The sequence below is a fragment of the Platalea leucorodia genome (assembly GCF_965183815.1).
Source record: "Platalea leucorodia genome assembly, chromosome: 3".
Taxonomy (NCBI): Eukaryota; Metazoa; Chordata; class Aves; order Pelecaniformes; family Threskiornithidae; genus Platalea; species Platalea leucorodia.
The window spans coordinates 105,662,207-105,682,355 of record NC_138825.1 but is presented as its reverse complement, the minus strand read 5'-3'; the positions used below and the strand labels follow the sequence as shown (position 1 = coordinate 105,682,355).

General features: G+C 37.4%; 1 protein-coding gene across 3 annotated transcripts in view; it reads right to left on the bottom strand.

Annotated features, from left to right (window-relative positions):
• ERICH1 (glutamate rich 1) overlaps positions 1 to 20,149 on the bottom strand; it is a 72,682-nt gene that overhangs the window by 30,950 nt on the left and 21,583 nt on the right. For all 3 annotated transcript variants that reach the window (XM_082307969.1, XM_082307971.1, XM_082307970.1), the window contains exon 3: positions 8,953 to 9,087. In XM_082307969.1, coding sequence (XP_082164095.1) covers positions 8,953 to 9,087 — 135 coding nt within the window. The remainder of the gene's footprint in view (positions 1 to 8,952; positions 9,088 to 20,149) is intronic.

The following is a 20,149-nucleotide window of genomic DNA, read 5'->3' as shown; positions in this document are numbered from 1 at the left end:
GTTTTCTATAAGTGACTGCCCAAGCTACACCTACCTCAAATGTTTATAATCTGTATCACGTGTAGTACACCAAAGAAAGATTTCCAAAAAGAAGTGATCACACTACTCAGCTAGCTTTTGCCGCATGGTATAGCAGCAAGTATCTCCTTTTAAGCATACATTTAATTCCTTGGAAGTCAATACGATAAAAGTTAAACATATGACTAGAATTCTGGATGACTCTCGAATCAGGTGTCACTTTAAAAAGGAAAACTTCTCCTGTTCAGATAGAACAGGATTTAAAACTTTTCCAAAGCAATATTAAATTAGAGAAGTTGATTTAGGTCTTTCTTAGCCTTGCAGTTTAATTCTAGTGATGTAAGTCAACTGATAACAGTGTCAGTGTAAGTATGAGCACTACTGGATCTAGATTTTTTTTTTTTTAAATTAAGCTCAAGATTACAAATTATTAAATACTTTATCTGAACTCTGAAAATAAAAATGCTAATTTAATCTCATTCCATTTCAGAAAGAAACCAGTGGTGATTTTATCTATTAGGAATATCATTGCATCTATCAACAAATACAAGGTCTGCAGAAAGGATATTCAAGGAGAAAACATCTGAAGTACAGAATTCTTCAGCTATACCTGCCCAACATCTCTACTTGCTCGTGGCATCTTTCGCTGTAACTGGTTCCAAAGTGCCAAGCACACTTAAGCCGAAGATGAAACTGGCTGTAGAGGAGAAAGTTGCTTAATCTCACAGACATCTCCCCTTGCATGTTATTGATTAATCTATAAACACCAGCAACGTTATGGAAAGGCTTATATTAACAGCCTTAACAGAGGTGTCACTGTTGCTACAGCTTGCTTTCCAAGGATGACATACACAGGAGAATGCCCGACACTGTTGGGAGCTCAGGAAAATCTGCCGTTCACAAACTGGGAGTCATACATTGATTTCTGCAAGGACAGCTAAATTACAGAACGCTATCACCTATAATTTTATCATGCACAGAGATATTGTTTTAATAATAAACAATGACATCCAATTGGCAGAACATCCAAAATTAACTAGGGGAATTCATTAATAGAAATTAAAAAAGACAGCCTGACCATTAGAAATACAAAAGAGCCAGAACCACCATATAATCACTGCTTCCTCCTTGCTGAATTATTGAAAACCACTTTTTAAAGTAATAACTCTTTTACATATAAGTTTTCAACCTGCAAGTCCACACTATCCTTTCTAGAAGAGGAAAGACCCATGCTAACAAGTCTGAGGTAAGGAGGAGAGAGAAACAAACCTTATAGCAATAGTTTTAGAAGTAGCTGAATGCAGGACAGGAAATCTCCTTTTTTTCAGCAAGCCGTAAGAAAAATCTGGACATCTGCATATCAGTCATATTCACTTATTAATGCTATAATTTGAAATATGATTTGGTGCATCTGTATTGCAAAACACCGACTATAATACTAAGTTAAGAGATGTACTTTAGCATCTCATTATTTGGAGATGATTATTTAGCATCTTTCATTATTTGAGCGTACTTAATGAAGTCCTAAATTAGATATGACTTTTATCTGTAAGCATCCTTTAACAGGTTTGTTGTTAATTTTGTTAAGGGAATAAAACTGGTTGGAAAGAATTTTATTATTTTTTGTTTGCAAATGCAGACTTCTCACCCCCAAATCACAGTTCCCTCAATTTGTCTTGTTAAAAGCTTTAAATATTCAGAATGCAAGAAGTTGTCACAAGACTGAGGACAGTCAATCTAGGAGCAGCTGACAGAACCTACTACAAGACAACCTGACTCACAGGGTTGTTTGTTTGTTTGTTTGTTTGTTTGTTTTTTTTTTTTTCTCTCCATAGCTCTTTGTCTCAGATACCAGATTCAGAAAAGCAATTGTATGTGTGCTACATTAATATATAGGAAAAATAGAAATACTTACAGCTTTGGGTACCCTTTTCTTGCAACACATACAGCCTATGAACTCATAGCACTAAGATTTTGAGATATGGTTTGACATGACTTAAAAAAACCAAAAACAAACAGAAAACCCCAACTGTCAATTTAAAAAAGCCCAGTTCTGGAGGGACTGGCAGGAAGCTACTTGGCTTTTTCATCAGTGATTAACATCAAAATTACTGTTGATATTAAAAAAAAAAAAGGCAATGAGAACAGGGAAGTTATGTATAAGCACTACTTGGTAACCTAGTTTAAAAGACCCCCCAAAAACCCCAAAAAACCCAAGAAACCAAAAACCACACCAAACAAAAAACCAAAAAAATCACCAAACCAAAACACCCTCTCTAAAACCCACAATACCAAAGAAACAAAAAAACCCCCCAAACCCAGACCATAAAACACACAAATTTTACATATGGTCAAGTGCAATTGTTTATCAGAAAACATTTTCTAAAGAGACTGACTTCTGGCAATGGCCAAGGTATCAATGTATGAAACAACAGGAGTTCTTGGTGGAAAGCTGTGGCAGAAAAACATTGATGCAATTTGTTGACATATTAAAAAAAAAAACAAACAAAAAACCCAAAAAAAACATAGTAGTGGGTAGGAATACAAAGACTTTTATTTCAACACATGGCCTTGTTGAAACCGCAAATACTACATGCAGTACTGGAGTTTATATTTTTAAAAGGATGCTGTGAAAAGGGAGATACATAAACAAGCAACAAAAGTGACTTGAGAATTGAAGTAAATATCTTGGAGTAACACACAAGTGAATTTGTTTATCTAATCAAAAAAGATTGATGGTGACTTGATTACTGTGCTTCTTTGAGAAGAAAACACTGCTTAATAAAGGCTCTTTACTCAAATGGAGGAAGGCAGAAAAAAGCAAGGTGGATTTTTTTTTTTTTTTTTTAAATAGAGTAAGGCTAATTAACTATTAGAACAAATTACCAGAAAGTAGTGGAGCCTCCTCTGAAATCTTTGGAATGTGCATGGTATTTTTTTTTTTTTTGCGAACACAGACTGCTGAGCTCAATATGGGGTAAGACCTCTCTAACAGGTACAGAAGATTAAATTACATGGTCTAACGATCCCTCTGGTTTGAAGGCTACAAGAAGATTCATAACGCTCGAGTTTCGCAACTGGTGCTATGTACCAGTGAAAAAGGTTTGCTGCTGGCCTTAGCTGCTTAAAACATATTGTTCCCTTGGTGTGCTGAGTATATCAGTTCTGTAATGTATCACATTCCCAACCACCTGCCAAGAGCATAAGTAGTCAACACATGATTCATACTAGCATCTCCTTAACAACAAACACAGGCTTAAGCATTATTAAGTCTTCCTAAAATGGCTGCCTTAAACTTTAAATGAATCAAGACACTACAGACAGGTAAGAGACTACCTGATTATACCTTTACCAAATTTGTCTGTTGCTCATCAGTAAGTCCAAACATTTTTGCCTGGAGAACCAAACTCAAGAAACGCAGTAGTTTTGAGGAGGTCTGCTAAGGACCCCTCCCCAATGACACTATCCTTCAACTGACATAGCTAATAATTTCCAGGGACGCACCTGATTTGAATAACTTGATTTACTTGTATGTAAATGAGAGCGATCTCTAAATTTATTCCCTCAGCTTGAACATCATGCTGCAGCAGTAGCATTTCTTTTCAGTATTGCCCTTTCTGATGGGAACAAATAAAAAAAGCAAAAGTCCAAAGGCCAGCTACAATATCTAATTTGTATACATCTATCCTGTACAATTGCACTGCCTCAGGCCAACAAGCAAATTTAACGGGGTGAGGAAGCGTCCCGCAGAAGTACCACCTTTCACATTATTTCAGACTTGGCAGCTGCCAAAAGGCAGAAAAAAATGGGTTGCTTGTGTCTACTTCTCTAACTTGACTTCTTCTCAGCATGGGAATGGAGCACCCAGACTGGACTCTTCCTCCTAGCTGAAACTGTCTCATAATGCACCCATTAGGAGGAAGGATAACGCACGGTTAGGTCTTGCTCCTTTTGTCTATATGAAGGGTGTCACCAAAACTGGGTAGGTTGTTATCAAGATAGTAACAACAGGATATTATCAGATGAATACTGTGTTGCGGTTCAAAAATATGAAGGAAAAATGAGTGAGACTTGACAAGAACAAAAAGAATGGGTTATAAAATAAAAAAATACCTCAAGAACATTTTTCTTTGGATTATCTTTATCTATTCTTTCAGGTGCCCTCAACTACAGCATATTCCTGAACTCCTACGCATACAGTCTTTTTATTTTCCACAGTCTCTGGGTCAGGAATTTGCTCTGCCGTGAGTCTAAGAAACAGCAAATACCACTTTGGGACTCCACATAAAAATATAGATCTAATATTAAAGCACTTCAGAGAGAAATTATAATCCATCACACTGTTTTATGCACAAATAAAAGAATTTTATGTTATATTCTATTACCATAGCTTAGAGTATCCAAGAAGAAACATTGCTGGAGAAAAAAAAAAAATCAAACAGTTTATCTTTTAGAAGGAATAAGGTTACGTTTTTAGCATTCATATTTTAATGCAAGATATAGTATTTCCTATTGTTTCACCTGTCTGACAATAAGAAGCAAAGAACTCCACAATTTAACTTCATCTTATGAAACTAAAACCCAAAACAAATCAAAACTAAGTTATCGCTTCCTAGTAAGTTAAGGAACAAACAATTAAATTTTCCTGGATTCTCCTTTCTTATAGAACACCCTTTTACACAATGGTTTATCTCTCAAGTGATTACTCCCGAAGAAATATTTCCCAATAAATAGATAACAAAAATAAATTAATTTTGATCTCTGATTTAAGAGCTTTAAGCTATGAGGATATTGAGTTTATGACCAGAATCTGATGGATGATAACTTATCTGTAAGCTTGAACATTACACATTTTAAATGCCCTTGTCAAAAGTATAAAGTCTATTGCTAAAAGAAAGTTAGCAATGCATTAATATGTATCAAAGTCAATACAAAAATAATGTGAAAAACAAAAGAAATTCTCTGTATTATTTCCTCCCTTGACTGTCTAATTCCTGTTACTCAATTCAGTCAACAGAAGGCTGACAGGATCACACCATCATAGTGACTCAATTCCTCCAAAACTGTCAAGGGAATTTTTGAAAATTAGACACCTAAGTCTTATTTATTATTCTAAGAATGTTGGATAAATTTAATTTTCATTATTTTCTTGAAAGACAAGGCAGTCTTAGATTTTTCTTCTCATTATTACAGGTTCATCAATCACCTGCTTACATGAAGAAAACAAACTTGAAAGAGCAGCTTTATTCCCCCCGCCTTTGGGAAATGTATAAGAGAATTACACATGGTAGCCAAGACACTTCACAAAACTTTAAATCCCAATGCTGTTAGTCATTTATGCATTCATCACAAGGTGACTGCGTAATGTTAAGAGTATAACTGGTCACAATTTATTTGACACAACAGAGAAAATAAAAGTATTTGAAAAATTATTTGAAGTGCTAAAAACAACATGCAGAGACAGATGGAGAAAGACATACTGAAATACTCGCACAGATCTGCTTTGCCTTTTTTTTTTTTTTTCTTGTTCAGAAGCTAGTCTGGACAAGATTCATTTTATTCTGACAGTATCAACCATAACGTAACTACTAGTTTAAAGAAGAATAATAACGGACAAACCCAAACATATTTTAGGGCTGATGAGAAATTATTTTAATTTACAATTGTAATGAACTTCAACTTTTAAATAACTTCTCAAAAACAGCTGATGTCTAAATTCATATTTGAGTGGCTATTTCATTCTTGCACAGATTAATTTAATGCAATGACATATCAGCCATGGCATATCTATTCCTCTTGATAATCTTGTTACATTAATTCAAATAGACATGGGTTTGGTTTTCTTAATTTATTAAGACTATATAGAAAAATCACACTGATATATAACTAAATTACAACTGAAAAATTTTAATCCCAAAATATGGTCAGATTATTTTCATGAGACAGGTTTGATAAACAACAAAATTATTTGCTGAGTCAGGCTGCTGTTTGTTTGAATTTCCACAGAATTTATTTCCCTTAATTCTAGGTCCAAAGGCTAGAAAAGGCTAGCAAGGCAGCCTTTTGTTACTCGGCATATATACAACATACTCCGTTTTTTAGGAAACACAGCAGAGATAGCCTGTTACGCTTCAAAGTATATCATATAGATAGTATTAGGAGTAAAACAATGCAAAAACTAGATCTGCATTTCCGCCATATGGAGCTGTTTTTTTGGGAATACCTGAGGCACTTCTAAACAAAACAGATCTATTTTATATAGAGAGAATGTTCATACATACAGACATGCATGCTCCCTCTTTTTTCTTCAGTGTCAAAGGCTCTCATTGGAGCTTTCCTTTATCCTTTCAAAAATAGATCTCACTAAGGGATATACAACTAAATCTAGGTGAGCAAACTAAGTAATCCATGTGTCTAAAGTGTTCCTTTTGTATTTTATGAGCACTGCCTGAAATCACAGCCTTCATCCTGCAATAAATTTTATGTATATGATTAAATTAAATAATATAAAAGACATACACATGAGTAAAGTTAACAAATGTCCCTCAACCTTGCAGGATTAGTACAGACCTCCAATTCTGCAATCCATGTTTAGACAGAACAAATAATAAGGGCCTTAAGCTGCAGCAAGAAAAAAAATCTAGCATTAAACAGTAGTGAAGCGCTGGAGCAAATGGAAAAGGGCATGTAAGAAAAGTCTCCCTACAGGGAGGTTTTTAAGAACAAATTGGGCAACTATCTGGCAAAGAATGACATTTATAGTCAAACCTACCCTGCAAAGAGAACATTGATTAAAAACCTCCAAAGATCACTTCAAACTTAATTTTGCTTGAGTCTGTGGTAAACTCTAAAGTCAAGTAACAAACCAATCCAAAAATAAGTCTCCCAAAATTCCAGATGCATTTGTTAACTGTTAAAAAAGTGGCTGAAGTCCAAAGCCTGCTCTTCCTGAACACTGAGACTGGTATCAGCTAAAAGAGATGACCATCCCAACAGTCAATAGTGTCACTAAGCAGCACCAGAACACTACTTATTGCATGGTTGAGGTACATTTGTTTTGAAATACCAGAGGAAAAGATTAAATCTAAAAAATGAGCAAGTAAGGCCATTGTTCAATAATCTATCCACTGTAAAACCAGACAAATATTTATATGACTCTAAAAAGGGACATTATAATGCAATCCTAAATTCTATTCTACTTTACTACTATGCAATATATCAACATCTAATATGCACCAGATACAGATTTATTCATAGACTTTAAACAGAAGCTGTGTAAATTTGCCACAGAAGTTCTGGGCTGATACCCTAATAAGGATATATCTCAGTTGCAGTAGTGTTCAGAGGCCTGCATTCTAATGTTTTATTTAGAAGTCACTTAAGTACCTGTATAAAAGGGAACGTTATAGGTCTATTTACCTACAAAATATTATGAAACTTAGTTTAGCCTTATTAGAAAAATACAGAAGGGGAGCATCCCTCTAATATCTGAAAGGAGATCACATCAAGGAATAAACAGATGGAGAGATAGGGTACTTCAATATCAGAATAAGCAGCTTGAATCTGACACGCTGGGAAACAGAAACCCAAAGAACCGACCAAAGAGAACTGTGTAACTACACAAATTTAAGGATAGTGTAGAAATAGACTCCAGATTCTGAACGTGAATCCTGTCTAACATAAAAAGAAAAGCACAACCTGGAAACTGCGCATTAGAACACCTTCTTATCCATAATCCCAACAGTATCAAGATCTACTGTTACATTACTCTGATAAAGTCACTTCTTCCCCAATCCAAAAAATGTCTTTGAACCATTTCACACCAAGAAAGAACATTCTTGATGTGCCGTCAGTCGTGCTGTACTTTGCTTCAGTCTCTTGGGCTACTTTGATAGTTTTACTTGTATTCACATTCTGAGTAGAACTCAGAATAGAGTGCAGACCCAGTTTCCAAGCTGAAAATTCACCCCTGTGGGTACTGTTTTCGAAGGCAAGGAGCCTTTGCCTTTCTGTATCTGCAGGTCGTATCTCAGGTTTTTCCTTACATTGAGGCAGTCCTCAGGCTGAAATAGATATAGTAGTTCAATAAATACTGCTTATCAAGTGTTTTACTTCAGCAGGCTCACCTGGATATTTTCTTTGCTGTAGACTGCCCCTAGCAGCAAATGACAGTGATACACAATTTTGGACAAACACACACCCACAGGAACACAGCAATTGAAAAAATGAAATGAATTTGTCTTATCTAAGCTTAGGACTTCTTTTTAAGACAGACAGAATCAATTTAATTCTGGCAACATCATTCAGAAAACCATGTTTTTAACTGAGGTCAAGTTAGAGCCCACTTCTTTACAGATCCCGTGCTGCTTATCTTGTATCCTTTGACCAACACTAAATATTGGTTCTGAAGTTACCTGGTCACAATTTCTCATCAGAAAGCCCCTCTGAGCTAAAGGATTAGTATCTCCCCCCATCAACTTCAATCCAGTGAACATCTGTTCTAACTGGGAGAAGTAAATTTGAAAAGTCTTTTAAGTCTTTGGCCAATTCTTCAGAAAATCAGAAGTAAGACTTATTAAAACAGCTTTATCTAATATTTACTCTTAAAAATATGACTGTAAGCAGGCATAATGCGAATATACATGTGGCACTTGAGTGGGAGGAGCTGAAGACTTTATTTTCAGTTACACTTTATGTAGCTTCAGTGGCACTGTATGGCTGTAACCAAATGTTGAATCTGGTCTTCAAACTCTAACAATGGAAATGAACCCATATGGATGTACATCCTCATTTTGCTTATGTTGCAAAACAGTGACACCCACTGGCAGCAACAGTTTAAATACTTAATTGTTGCAATTTGGATTGACTTGATAAGAGTTGGTAAGAAGGTTCTCTTGAGAAAAATTCATCACAGTAACAACCATACAGACTTACCTGTTGAGTCAGCACTACTGCCTGAGTTTTCAGAAACCGAAATACTAACAGCATCTGAAGTAACTGCAACATAACCCTCTGGAGGAAGATTCACTGTGTACATTCTCCTTGGAGACAGAATTGTATTGTCACTACCTACAAAACAGAAAAAAACAAAGTGTCTGGCTATTGATCTCAGTATAGATTTTCTTAAACATTTTCCCACCTACAGGAATGATAGTAAGTGGTCTCGAAAATCCTTATAGAGGAGAAGGAAGTGAGAGAAGGTCAGGTGTGGAACACTGAAATTATCCTATGACGAACAAAATTGCACCGAATTCTGTAGCAGCTACAAATAAACAAATACTCCACAGGTTAGTTCTTTCCACCAGAAACAATTTTTTTTCATTGCGTCAGGCAGCTCTTGTACCTTAACTTCAGAAGAAGCTTCCACTTACAGTGATTTTTAAGAGACACCACGTTTTTCCCCATTCAGCATGAACAGACACTATTTCTCTAAGAATTTTTTCATAAAAGATGGATGGATGGAGAGATACGAGTTGATTACGAAGTGACAGAAGCAATAGAAAAAGAATCACGGAACTGTAGTATATCCATTTGCAGACCTTTTAAACATAGCTTATGCTGTTCTGAAGGGTGCAAAGATAAAGGGAGTTTGAAAGCCACACTTGACTAAGCCTCAGCAGTGTCTGCCCAAGAGGGCTCATCTCATCATCACTTCTCTGCTTCTTTCTCGGAGGTGGGGGGGAAAGAGTACCAAGGGCCAGCTTTCCAACTACTTCATTGTATAGGAAACTACTTGTGATGATGGTAGCAAACTGTTTTTGTAGTATTTCTCTCCCCTTTAAAAGGTATTTAAAAATACACGCAAGAGTGGCAGTATAGACTTCTCATTTGTTCACCAGACAAGAAGTAACTCTGTAGGAATGACAGACGCGTCTCTGCTCCAGTTACACGAAACCAGCCCAAAGAGCAGACTATTTTTTTGCTCAGTAGTGACAACAGCAGAGATCAACCACAGGGAGACAAAAGCCTTTTCAGAAGGCCGGGATGTTCAGGGTGTCTCCAGATGCTGCAACATAATTTTAGATGGTTCAGTGTGTTCTTTTTAGACTCGGCCAGCTCCATAAGCCAGCACAGATACAGCACCAGCCTTCCCTTCTTAGGGGCAATTTGCTCCTTTAAAACACATAGACAGAACTGTTAAAATAATATACAGTAAAAACATCTTTGGCAGCTGACCACAATTAACCTCCTTACACCAAACTTGCTAGAAGATCCCAGATGATCCGAGTCTATTACCAACCTGCAGCTATGCTTAGACTAATACCTAAACATTTAAAATACAGTTATGTCTGACAGAAATGATTCTTCTTAGGGATCTATGTTTCTAATATGTAATTTAACTATACACTGACATTTCCCAGATAACACACTTCAAAGAGTTCAGCATGCCTGATCATCTTAGATATCTATGATAAAGTACATTTCAGAACATTCAAGACACTTGAAAAGCTACATCACAGTTGTTTTCATTGTCATGATATAAAAATTTTGTTGGGGAACACATTAGAAAGTTATTGTTTTTTCTTAAACAAGGCAGAAAATTTCAAACTGATATTGATGATGGTTACTTTAAAGGGTAATAAAGGAAAAGAAATAAATAATACAGAAAGATGAAGAGCAATTATGTGATTTGGAAAAAGATGCACTAAAAATTAATTTGGAAGAATTCTTCAACAGAACCTTTCTGTGAAGATGATGCCAAATCACTGAACTGGCAGTACTTGCATTGATCTTTGCTAATCCTGTACAAGTATGTCAAGCCAAACTGTTACCATATCATAAAAAAAAGTATACACACAACTGTATAATCTCAGTGTATCAACAAATCTCCCAGTCTCAAGCCACTAAGTCTCAATTTTTCCAGCCTGAGGCCATAGACTCCTTGGGCTAAGAAGAGATGGGTTGGTTATAAAAATCATAAACATTGCTGCAAAGCAAATGGCTAAGCTTATAAAATTGTGACATAAAAAGGGGTTTTCGACCAGCAGAAGTAATCAGATACTGGAGATATTAAAGAATGTTTTTCTTTTTATTAGTTAAATATTATGAATCCCATTTCTGAAGTTTTGTTTTATGGAAAAAAAAAAAAGCATTTAAAGGATGTTTACAAAACCAAAAAAAAGAATAAGCATTACTTTTAAAGGCAAACTAAGAATACAGAATAAATATTTTGAATTGTCTCCGATTCATGTTCTTCTCCACGACATTCCCCACACGAAGAGTTCCTTTGCGTGTAAATCAACCTTGCGTACAGAGTAGGGAAGTGCATCTAAACCACGCCGTTGCCAAGGTTACCTCTGCAAGTGTGTCAGTGGCTTGGCTAGCTATATTATCTCTTGCTATCCTACTGCAACCAAGTACCAGACCTTTTAAGAAGGAGCTGAGGGTAAAGCTTCCATCTCACCTTAGCCATGTAAAATTGCCAACTGCCCAGCCTGTCATCATCTCATGTAGACACAGAATATTTTGTTTTAAGAATACTGAAAAATAGCCTTAAACTTTCCCCTACCTGCAGCTCAGAATGGTGGCACGTAACACTAGCATGGCTTCCAGACTGCCTGAACACAAAGCACGCTTGGGCACACCTCGAACACAGACATGGCCAGAACACATGCTCATGTAATCTCGGTCCTTTGCTTGCTGGTAGGAGTGATTAAACCCTGGGCAGAGCCTGAATCCCTTCTGGTTTCTGCGGTGGGCTGGCGCTGGCTAGCAGCCCAACCCCCCCAGGCGCTCGCTCACCGCCCCCTCAGCAGGACGAGGGTGAGGTGGGGAGAAAATGGGGAGAACGGGAATGAGAGAGCTCACGGGTCAAAGGCAGGGAGGTCACTTACCAGCTACTGCTGTGGGCAAAACAGACTCAACTTGGGAAGGTTAACTTAATGGACTGCCAATTACTTGAAATATTTATTTACTGACTCAGGTATCGGGAAACAGAAACAAAATAAAAAGAAGCAAACATTAAAACACTTAGGAAAACCACCTTTCCTCCCTGGCTCATATTCACTCCAAACTTCTCTCCTCCCCACTTACTATCGCCGCAGGTTACAGTTGGTCCCTTTGGTGAGGCAAGGAGCGGTGCGAGGTGGTGGGTGCTTACGGCCAGTACATAATGGCTTCTCCCTGCTGCTCCTTCCTTCCCACTCTTCCCTACGCCAGCGGGGTTCTCCGTGGGCTGCAGTCCTTCAGGAACACTTGCTCAACCACAGAGCACCTCCTCCTCCTCCTCTGACCCTGCTGTTCCCGCTGTTGTTTGTCACTCCTTTTAGTTCCCTCCTCTCTCTGGGTGTTTTCTCTCCTTTCTTACACCCATTTCCCTGAGGCGCTGCCATGGCGGCTGCGGGGCTCAGCCGTGCCCTGCCGTGGGTCGGTTGGAGCCGGCTGTGTCCGGCGCGGGGCAGCCCCGGCCTCTCCTCACAGAGGCCGCCCTGCAGCTCCCGCTGCCAGCGCCTGGGCACCTGCGCCCCGTACAGTTTCACCATCTTACATGGAAATTTTGTCTTTCCCCATGAAGTGCTTCCCTGCAACTCAGAAAGCCTTGGTAACCTACCGCTGTTTTCCCCTCGGGCTGGACTCATCGAGCACAGAGAGGACCCAAGTCCAGAGGTCAGCTAGAACATCTTGCAGCCTCCCCCAAAACACATCAAGTTAGCCCAATCTGACCAAGACTGTGATCTTTTTCACAAACTTGTCCCTTGGAAACACCCAGCTATCGCTTATCCAAATGGAAGAAAAAGAGCTCATCCCCTAAAAGAGGTCGTTACAGAAAAGCACAGGAAGAGAAGGACTGATGCTGGATCAAATCCAAGGTCTGATTAGTTCACTATCATACCTTCTACAGAAGTCATTATTCTTAGTAAGCACTTACTGCGTGGTGTTACAGCAGATATGATCTGGACAAAACTAAGGCTTAAAGAAGATGTGTTATCTTCTTGAAAAAGTTTGTATGAAGTACGTTTTTACTTATTACTTAAGCTAGCATATGACCACATTCTAGCTATTCCTCATTTTTATTACATATAAGTGAAATTGCGACTACAACCTGACAACTATGACAATCCCCAATGCACATATACAACTCCTCTTCATCTCTACACAATATAGATGCGCTATGACTTTCCCCTTCATTGACTAGCAAGACAAGCATCTTTAAAGACAGGGCACATGCAAATCCTAGGCAAGAGAGTTTTGTCTGCTCCAAAAAACCTGCATAACCTGAAGTGTAGCAAAGGTTACAGCAGTGATAGCTGTAGAACATGCACACTTGGAGGGTCCTCCTGCGCTGTGGTACTGACAAATAGGTACTTTTCCAGTTGATCAATGTGAAGACATCAAATTGTCCTTCATCAGCATGAACATTATAAAACAAATCTGGTGATCCTAAATACCCCCCAATCCCGCAATGTACACACATTTCTGTTCCGATGATGCCCAAGTTCCTGAACATCAAGCTATAGTTACTTTAGCCTGTCATGGTAAGGTATGCCAGAGTAACTTCAGCGACATGAAGTGTTATACTGTGTACAATCATCCTCTGTTCACAGGTTGACTTCCACAGGATTGTTTTCCAGTCTCAAGTCAACACACACCCGAGTGCTTTCCACAAAGGCAGAACCTTTCAGCTCAAGTAGTCTTCTATGCAGCTGGAAAGTACAAACCTCTTCCTTGCAATGCTGCATAATTTCTGCTGCTTGACCTCAGTCTTCAGCAGGATTCTCTCCCTCAATATTAGATAAGTCACACTGGGTAGAGAGAAAAAATGATTATGATAATAAGCAACCTAGCAAAGAACGGACAGTCACTTACTGCTGGTCATTTGTTTTACTCAAATGATAACCATCACACAATAATAGAAGTGTTGCGCTACTTTGCTGGGCAATTGATGTAGTTGAATTATTTCAGTACAAATTCACTACTGCAGGTAGGAACTTGCCTCTCAAACTTATGGAACTCCCTTTTTGGAGAGCTAATAAAGATAGTTTACTATTACAGTCTCATTCCTTTAGCTTGTTTGAACACCTCTAGTGCCCAATCTTAGTAATTTAACTAACAGAAAAAATTCTCTCATCTGCAAATATTAGTGTCCAATCCATCCCCCTCATTATCTGTACTTTATTGCAATAAACAAGGAGAGTCACTCAAGCCAGTTTTTGTCTGAAGAAGATATACTCCTTCCGAGGACTCTTCATCTCTTTCTAAATAAAGTTTACTGAATGTCTTTTGGACATCCAATTATCTCATGTTACATTATTTGCTACTGTCATGTATTTTATGGGCACCAATACCTGTAACAGAATACTGAAAAAGTATTTTCTTCTGCAGTTCACTTCAGCTGTAAATTTTTGAAGATGTCTGCTATCTGTTTTGAATGATAAATTTCCCTGCTTGCCAGGTAAAACTTCAAAGTGTATAGTTCTATTCCAAATTGCACAATTACATAGATTCAAACAACAAATTAATCAAAGAAAAAAATAATTAAACAGGTACACGTTGTCCTCTGGCTCAGAAAATCCTCAAGCAGCAAACTGTTGAAGAACATTGTGGGGAAGGAGTACAATGTGCTCATTTTATTCCAATATTCTTTTTGACAATACTATTGGTCACTAAATACTAGTGTAGATAGCAGTACTGATTTTTTTTTTTTTTGATTGACCTTAATTTCTGCTACTTTGTTCAGCTATCTGTAAACAGAAAAAGTCCACTACCCTTTGATGTTCAAGGAATAGCATGTTTTCACCGCATTACCAGATTTTTTTTGGTAGAAGCCTAGCCATATTACAGAAGACTGCTCCTGATCCTAGGGTGTATACCATTTGTGTCTGGTAGCAGGTTGTCACTCAAGTCAGTTGATTCTAACCTCCTTCCTGATACTTGGCATCACCAGAAGTACTTCACTTCATTAAAAAGAGAAAGTCTAGATTCAGAGGTTGCTCCCTCTTCTCAAATAATGGAAATGACTATAAAGTAAACAAAGTCAGTAGTTATGGGAGTCTTTCCTAAGCATTCCTTTTTATGACTTGGTGACTCAGTACACTCGATTAAGATAAATAAAACTAGGTCTTCAATATTTGTTTTTGAATGAAAATTCCTTTTTCTCCCCATAGCCCGTGGCTCCTTGGCCTGTTATGACTTGTGCCAGTTATCACACTGATAGAAAGCCAACAAGATGGATAAGCACAGGTAGTTTCTCTTTCATCTTACCTTTTCCACATGCAAAGAAATAAGACTAGTGTGTCGACCTGGTCTACCTGGTCCTTACGACCACCAGGCTTCTCAGGAGCTCAGATGAATACAAGGTTTCACTAGGCAGATCCCTAGAGAGCTAACATTTGCCTATGGCTTAGCGCAGATGAAGGGTCTGGAACCAACTCCTACAGCAGCTCCCCTCCCAGCTCTCTCCCCTGTGGAGAGCACGCAAATTGAAGAGAATGGAAACGGAAAAGCGTAGCTGATGGCCAGCCTTACAGTTTGTCCTTTCCAACGTACTAAGATGACTAAATTTTCAGTGAAACCAGATACAATCCTTCAGTGGTACCCACAAGTTTGGTGGGATGGATTCACAACCCTTTTCAGCTAAGCACATTGTAGTATTTTTTCAAAGAAAGGTCTACTTAATATTTGACAAGCTACATTTCAGCCTTCCTATTCAAGCATAAGTATGATTAGAAGGGAAAGAGAATGGAAAGAGGAGTAACAACTGCATCCAAATGAATGATGATCCATGCACTCATCTTGTATTACATGTCTCAAATACTTCTACAAATATTGCCAACTTAGTTACCTTTTTGTTAAGCCCTCTGCACTTTGGGAAAGCCATCTACTTTGGATTTTATTTATTGTGTTTTATGTTTCAAATTAACCTTCAATTTTATTAAAATCTACTGTATTAACCTGTAACAGGTGTTTGAACCTTATCTTAACACTTCCTTATTCAGATTCATCATCCAACTGAGAAGCATGTAACTGTAGTGTTGTTACCCAGCAGTGCTGAGATCTTCAACTCCTAAAACTGCTGTTAGGGTTTATCTGCAATGAAGGGCAAATCAAAGCCCCCTTCTTGAGGGCTTCAGAATAGGATGGGGCTTTTTTGTGGCAATTACTTGCCCAGAATTATTTCTCAAAGCTGTATCATTATCTACTCCACAGGCTTAGTGAAGTCTTTCCTATACAATAGCATTTTGACACACTGTCTTATGATTTCTCATATTCTAAAGGCTAGCAGTTTATTTCCACAAATGTATTTGCCCTTTGTACACTTTTTATGGTTATGTATTTATTTCCATGTAGATTGCAGCTCCTTCAGTATAAAATCAACATTCTCTTCCACTGAATACTAGGCCTTATCATATTCTCATTTGTATTAACAGCAGGAATCCAATTTCTTTCTTAAAAGCTGAAACAGTTGTAAAATGACCTAAAAACAAAGGGTTTCTTCCTATTTTAAACTACACCATAGGTCATATACATCTATATAAAAGGAAAAAAACCCTACAAAACCAAGCAAGGCACCGTTTTCTCTTGCTTTTCATTCCTTACAAGTATTTTTGTGGCTAGTATAAATGACATCACCATCTAAGTTTGTTTTCTGTTAATATTTCCAGTGGAATAAATGCAAAAGTTATCTATGAAAGTGACATGGTCAAACTTGTAATTTACAGGCCTCATTACATCAGTAAAGTTTTCAGGGAAGAGAGGGAAGAGAAGAGGTTTGATGCTCAGAAGACTAGAGCATTAAAAAGAAAAACAACTTGAGAAAATCCTCAGAAGTACTTCCTCATTATTGTCTTTTCCTTCAGCTTGATGGAAACCAAAAACTTCAGAAGGAAACTGAGGTCAATAAAGACATACCCATTTTACAAGGCCTGAAGTTGGGATGGGAAATTCATAAAAAACAAGGAATAAGAGAGCTCAAATTTATTTCCCTCACCACCTCCTACACGTACACTAAATCTTAGATTTTTTTTTTTTTTTTAGACACCAAGAAAGGCTGTATTATAGCCCATTTTACTGGAGATAGGACTTACCATTATAACTCAGCCTCAGTTTCATTACATTAGAAGTGGCAGACAGTCTTTGTCACAGAGAAAAAACAGATTAAAAAAAAGTAGAAAACCTTCTTCCGCTTGTTCTCACCCATCATCTGAGGAAGATTTTTCACCTATGAACTGTTAAATCATTGACATTCCCTTATTATTATGCATTTAAATATTTATTAGTTGTTACTGTTTATTTAACTTAAAAGCTTCAGTGTCTCATGTATGTCCTGATATATGACTATAGGCAATATTTTGATTAGACATCTAAGAATTCTAGCTGTATAAACAGGAGAATAAAGCTATCTCAAAAATGTCAAGTTAGTACTCAGCTCAATTATTTCTCCGAGTGCTGCAGATCTTACTTGTTCAACACACTTTTCAAAAGCCAAATACATCCCTGTCAATCAATATATTTTTTTTTAAAATAAATGCAACAACACTGAATCTAAAAGGCCATGTCTGAGTTGCAATTAGTTAATTACCCTCACTGATTAAGTGATTATGTCATTACTGGGACTTTACTGAAACTAGACCAGGAAATCAACAGATGTGCTCATGAGAATAAAAGTATACAAAGTTTAAAGTTCTAAACTTCCCCCCCCCCCCCCCCCCCCATTTTTTTATTCCATAACTGGAAGTCATCAGTAAGAATCCATTCCTCTTTGTGTACAAAATTAATGCAAATGACAGAAGCACAAAAAGTTATGGAAAATCATTTGCCCTGAACTTAGTTCAGTACCAAGTTCCCATCATAAGCATTTCCTTTTTTCGAATAACGGTTAGAGGGTACAGTTGATAGGAAAGACAAGTAGGAAGTAAGCATGTGTAACAGCAGAAAACACGAAATTTGACTCTGAATAAGTATGATTTTGATAATGGCAGCTTTAAGTAATAAACTCCCTACTGCACACGGGAGCAGGAGAGGCATCTCACACAACCTGCTTGTCATCAATAAATTAAAAATAATTTCAAACAGAGGGAGAAGGTGGACAGCGAGAACGCTAGCACACACAATGACTATGCTACAGTTAGATTCACCTCAGGACTGTCTATCGGCCCTTCTCTAGCTGAAACAAGTCCATTTTATCAAATTCTTACACAAGCCATTTTTTTGTTTCCTTTCTCAAGATAATTAGTTTTCCTGCAGCTGGCTACATTTAGGTTCAGAGCTTGTTTAGAGCTAAAGCTGGCATTTTCTACTCCAATTAGGCAACCACTACATACTATTAGATGATCTACTTGTTAAATTGCTTTCAGTTGTCACAGAGGCCCACAGTTTTCTCTATGACAGCTAAGCTGTTTGAAATGAAAATGTGGAAGACGAGAGATGAGAAGAATGAGTGAATGTACATACACAAGAACATTGGAAAAGGAAAGAATCTGCCAACCAGCAGCAAAAAAAAAAAAAAAAAAAAAAAAAGCGCATTGCTGGGGAACTGGAGACTGAACTACAAGGCTGTTTCTGTCACAACAGAAGTTACAGATATTATACATGCAGCCCACTCAGTCTGAACAGAGACAGGGTTTTTTGTCTTCCCTACCCCCTAGATCTCTACATTCCCCCCAGGCATATAGCTACCAGCTGTAATCTGGTTGGGCACCATCTCTACCATAGCCACGAGAGGCTGGTGTCTTCAGTCAAATACTCTTACTTCTAGATATATCTGTCCCATTTTCACAGTATAATGCCACTGTAATACAGCATGTAATGAGAGAATTTTTAGACCCTTGAGAGAAGAACATAAGAATGTGTGACAACACTTTGTTATATAATAATTATAATCTCCATTGCTCTTTAGCTTATTCCTAATAGACAGCTTTTCAAAATAATTAACTAAAATGAAGCTGAATTGTTTAACAAGTCTTTAAGCTGTTTACTGCATTGGGTGCTGCTGGAGTTTAGTTTCTCAAGCATATGCACTTCATCAATTCAATCAACTAAAAGCTAGGGCTGTCCGTGCATATTTTTCAGACAAGTTTTGTCTTCCAGGCACTTCGGTCACAAACTTAAGTTTTCTATAATAGAATGGCTGCAGGAAGACAGGATTAGGATGAGTAGAGACACAGTCCAGGTGTCCCAGTGATGATTTCTTAAATGCAGTATACTGTCAGCATTAATAACTTCAATGGAAAAAGTAAGAAGGAGACCATTAAAAAAAAAAAATCACACAGCTGTACTGAATTTTGACAGGAATTCCTTATATAGGATAACAATGCTGGGATATTTCACAGTTGATAGACATTCACGTTTTTATTTAATGAACATGGAGTAAATTGCATTTGGTCTATTTATATAGCATAATATGGATTCCTTTTTTAAGAAAACCTAAAACTTAGAAGTAATAATGGCTTAGTATTTCTCTTCATTACCTCTTACTTAAATAAGTGAAGGAGACAAAAAAGATCAAATAGGTTTCTCCCAAGATCTGAGACTCTGCCTAGGCTCTCTGCCTTTTGATTTCCTTTTTCAGAATTAGGGAAAACACAAAAGCCAGAAGTGGAACAGCATGCTTTATACAGAAAAATTGAATACTATACATTTCACTTGTATACAATTATCCTTCTTCAGCAACTCTTAAATTTAAATTTTTATAAGGAAGATGCTAAACATCGATCAGTAAACCCCAAGTTTTAAAAATTGTTTATAATTCTGACCAAGAAAAAGGCCTGAGACTAAGGAGGCTATTAAAAAAGCCAATACTACAATTAGCAAGTCTCTAGTCAGAAGCATGCATGTCTACTTTGAATATATACTATAAAGGTATTAAAAATAATTAGCGAAGTTTTAAAGTATCAACAAAAGTAAAGAAATCGCATGACTGCAGACCTCAAGAGAAACATTCTCCATGAAATTAGTGCTTGTTGCAAGTAGATCCTGCCCTAACAAGGGTCAGAAACAAACAAAACCAATCCTCAGAACAAAATCTAGTCAAAGGCCATATCCAAGCGAGTAAATCATACTTACAAATGCTTTCTTAGTCTTTTGCCAGACCCTTTTTTTTGCGGTACAGCGAGTTTTTAAGCATTCATAACACTGCATTTGGAAGCATATTCGGAAGCTTAGGGAAAAAGAAATTAAGTCCTTTTATTTGTAG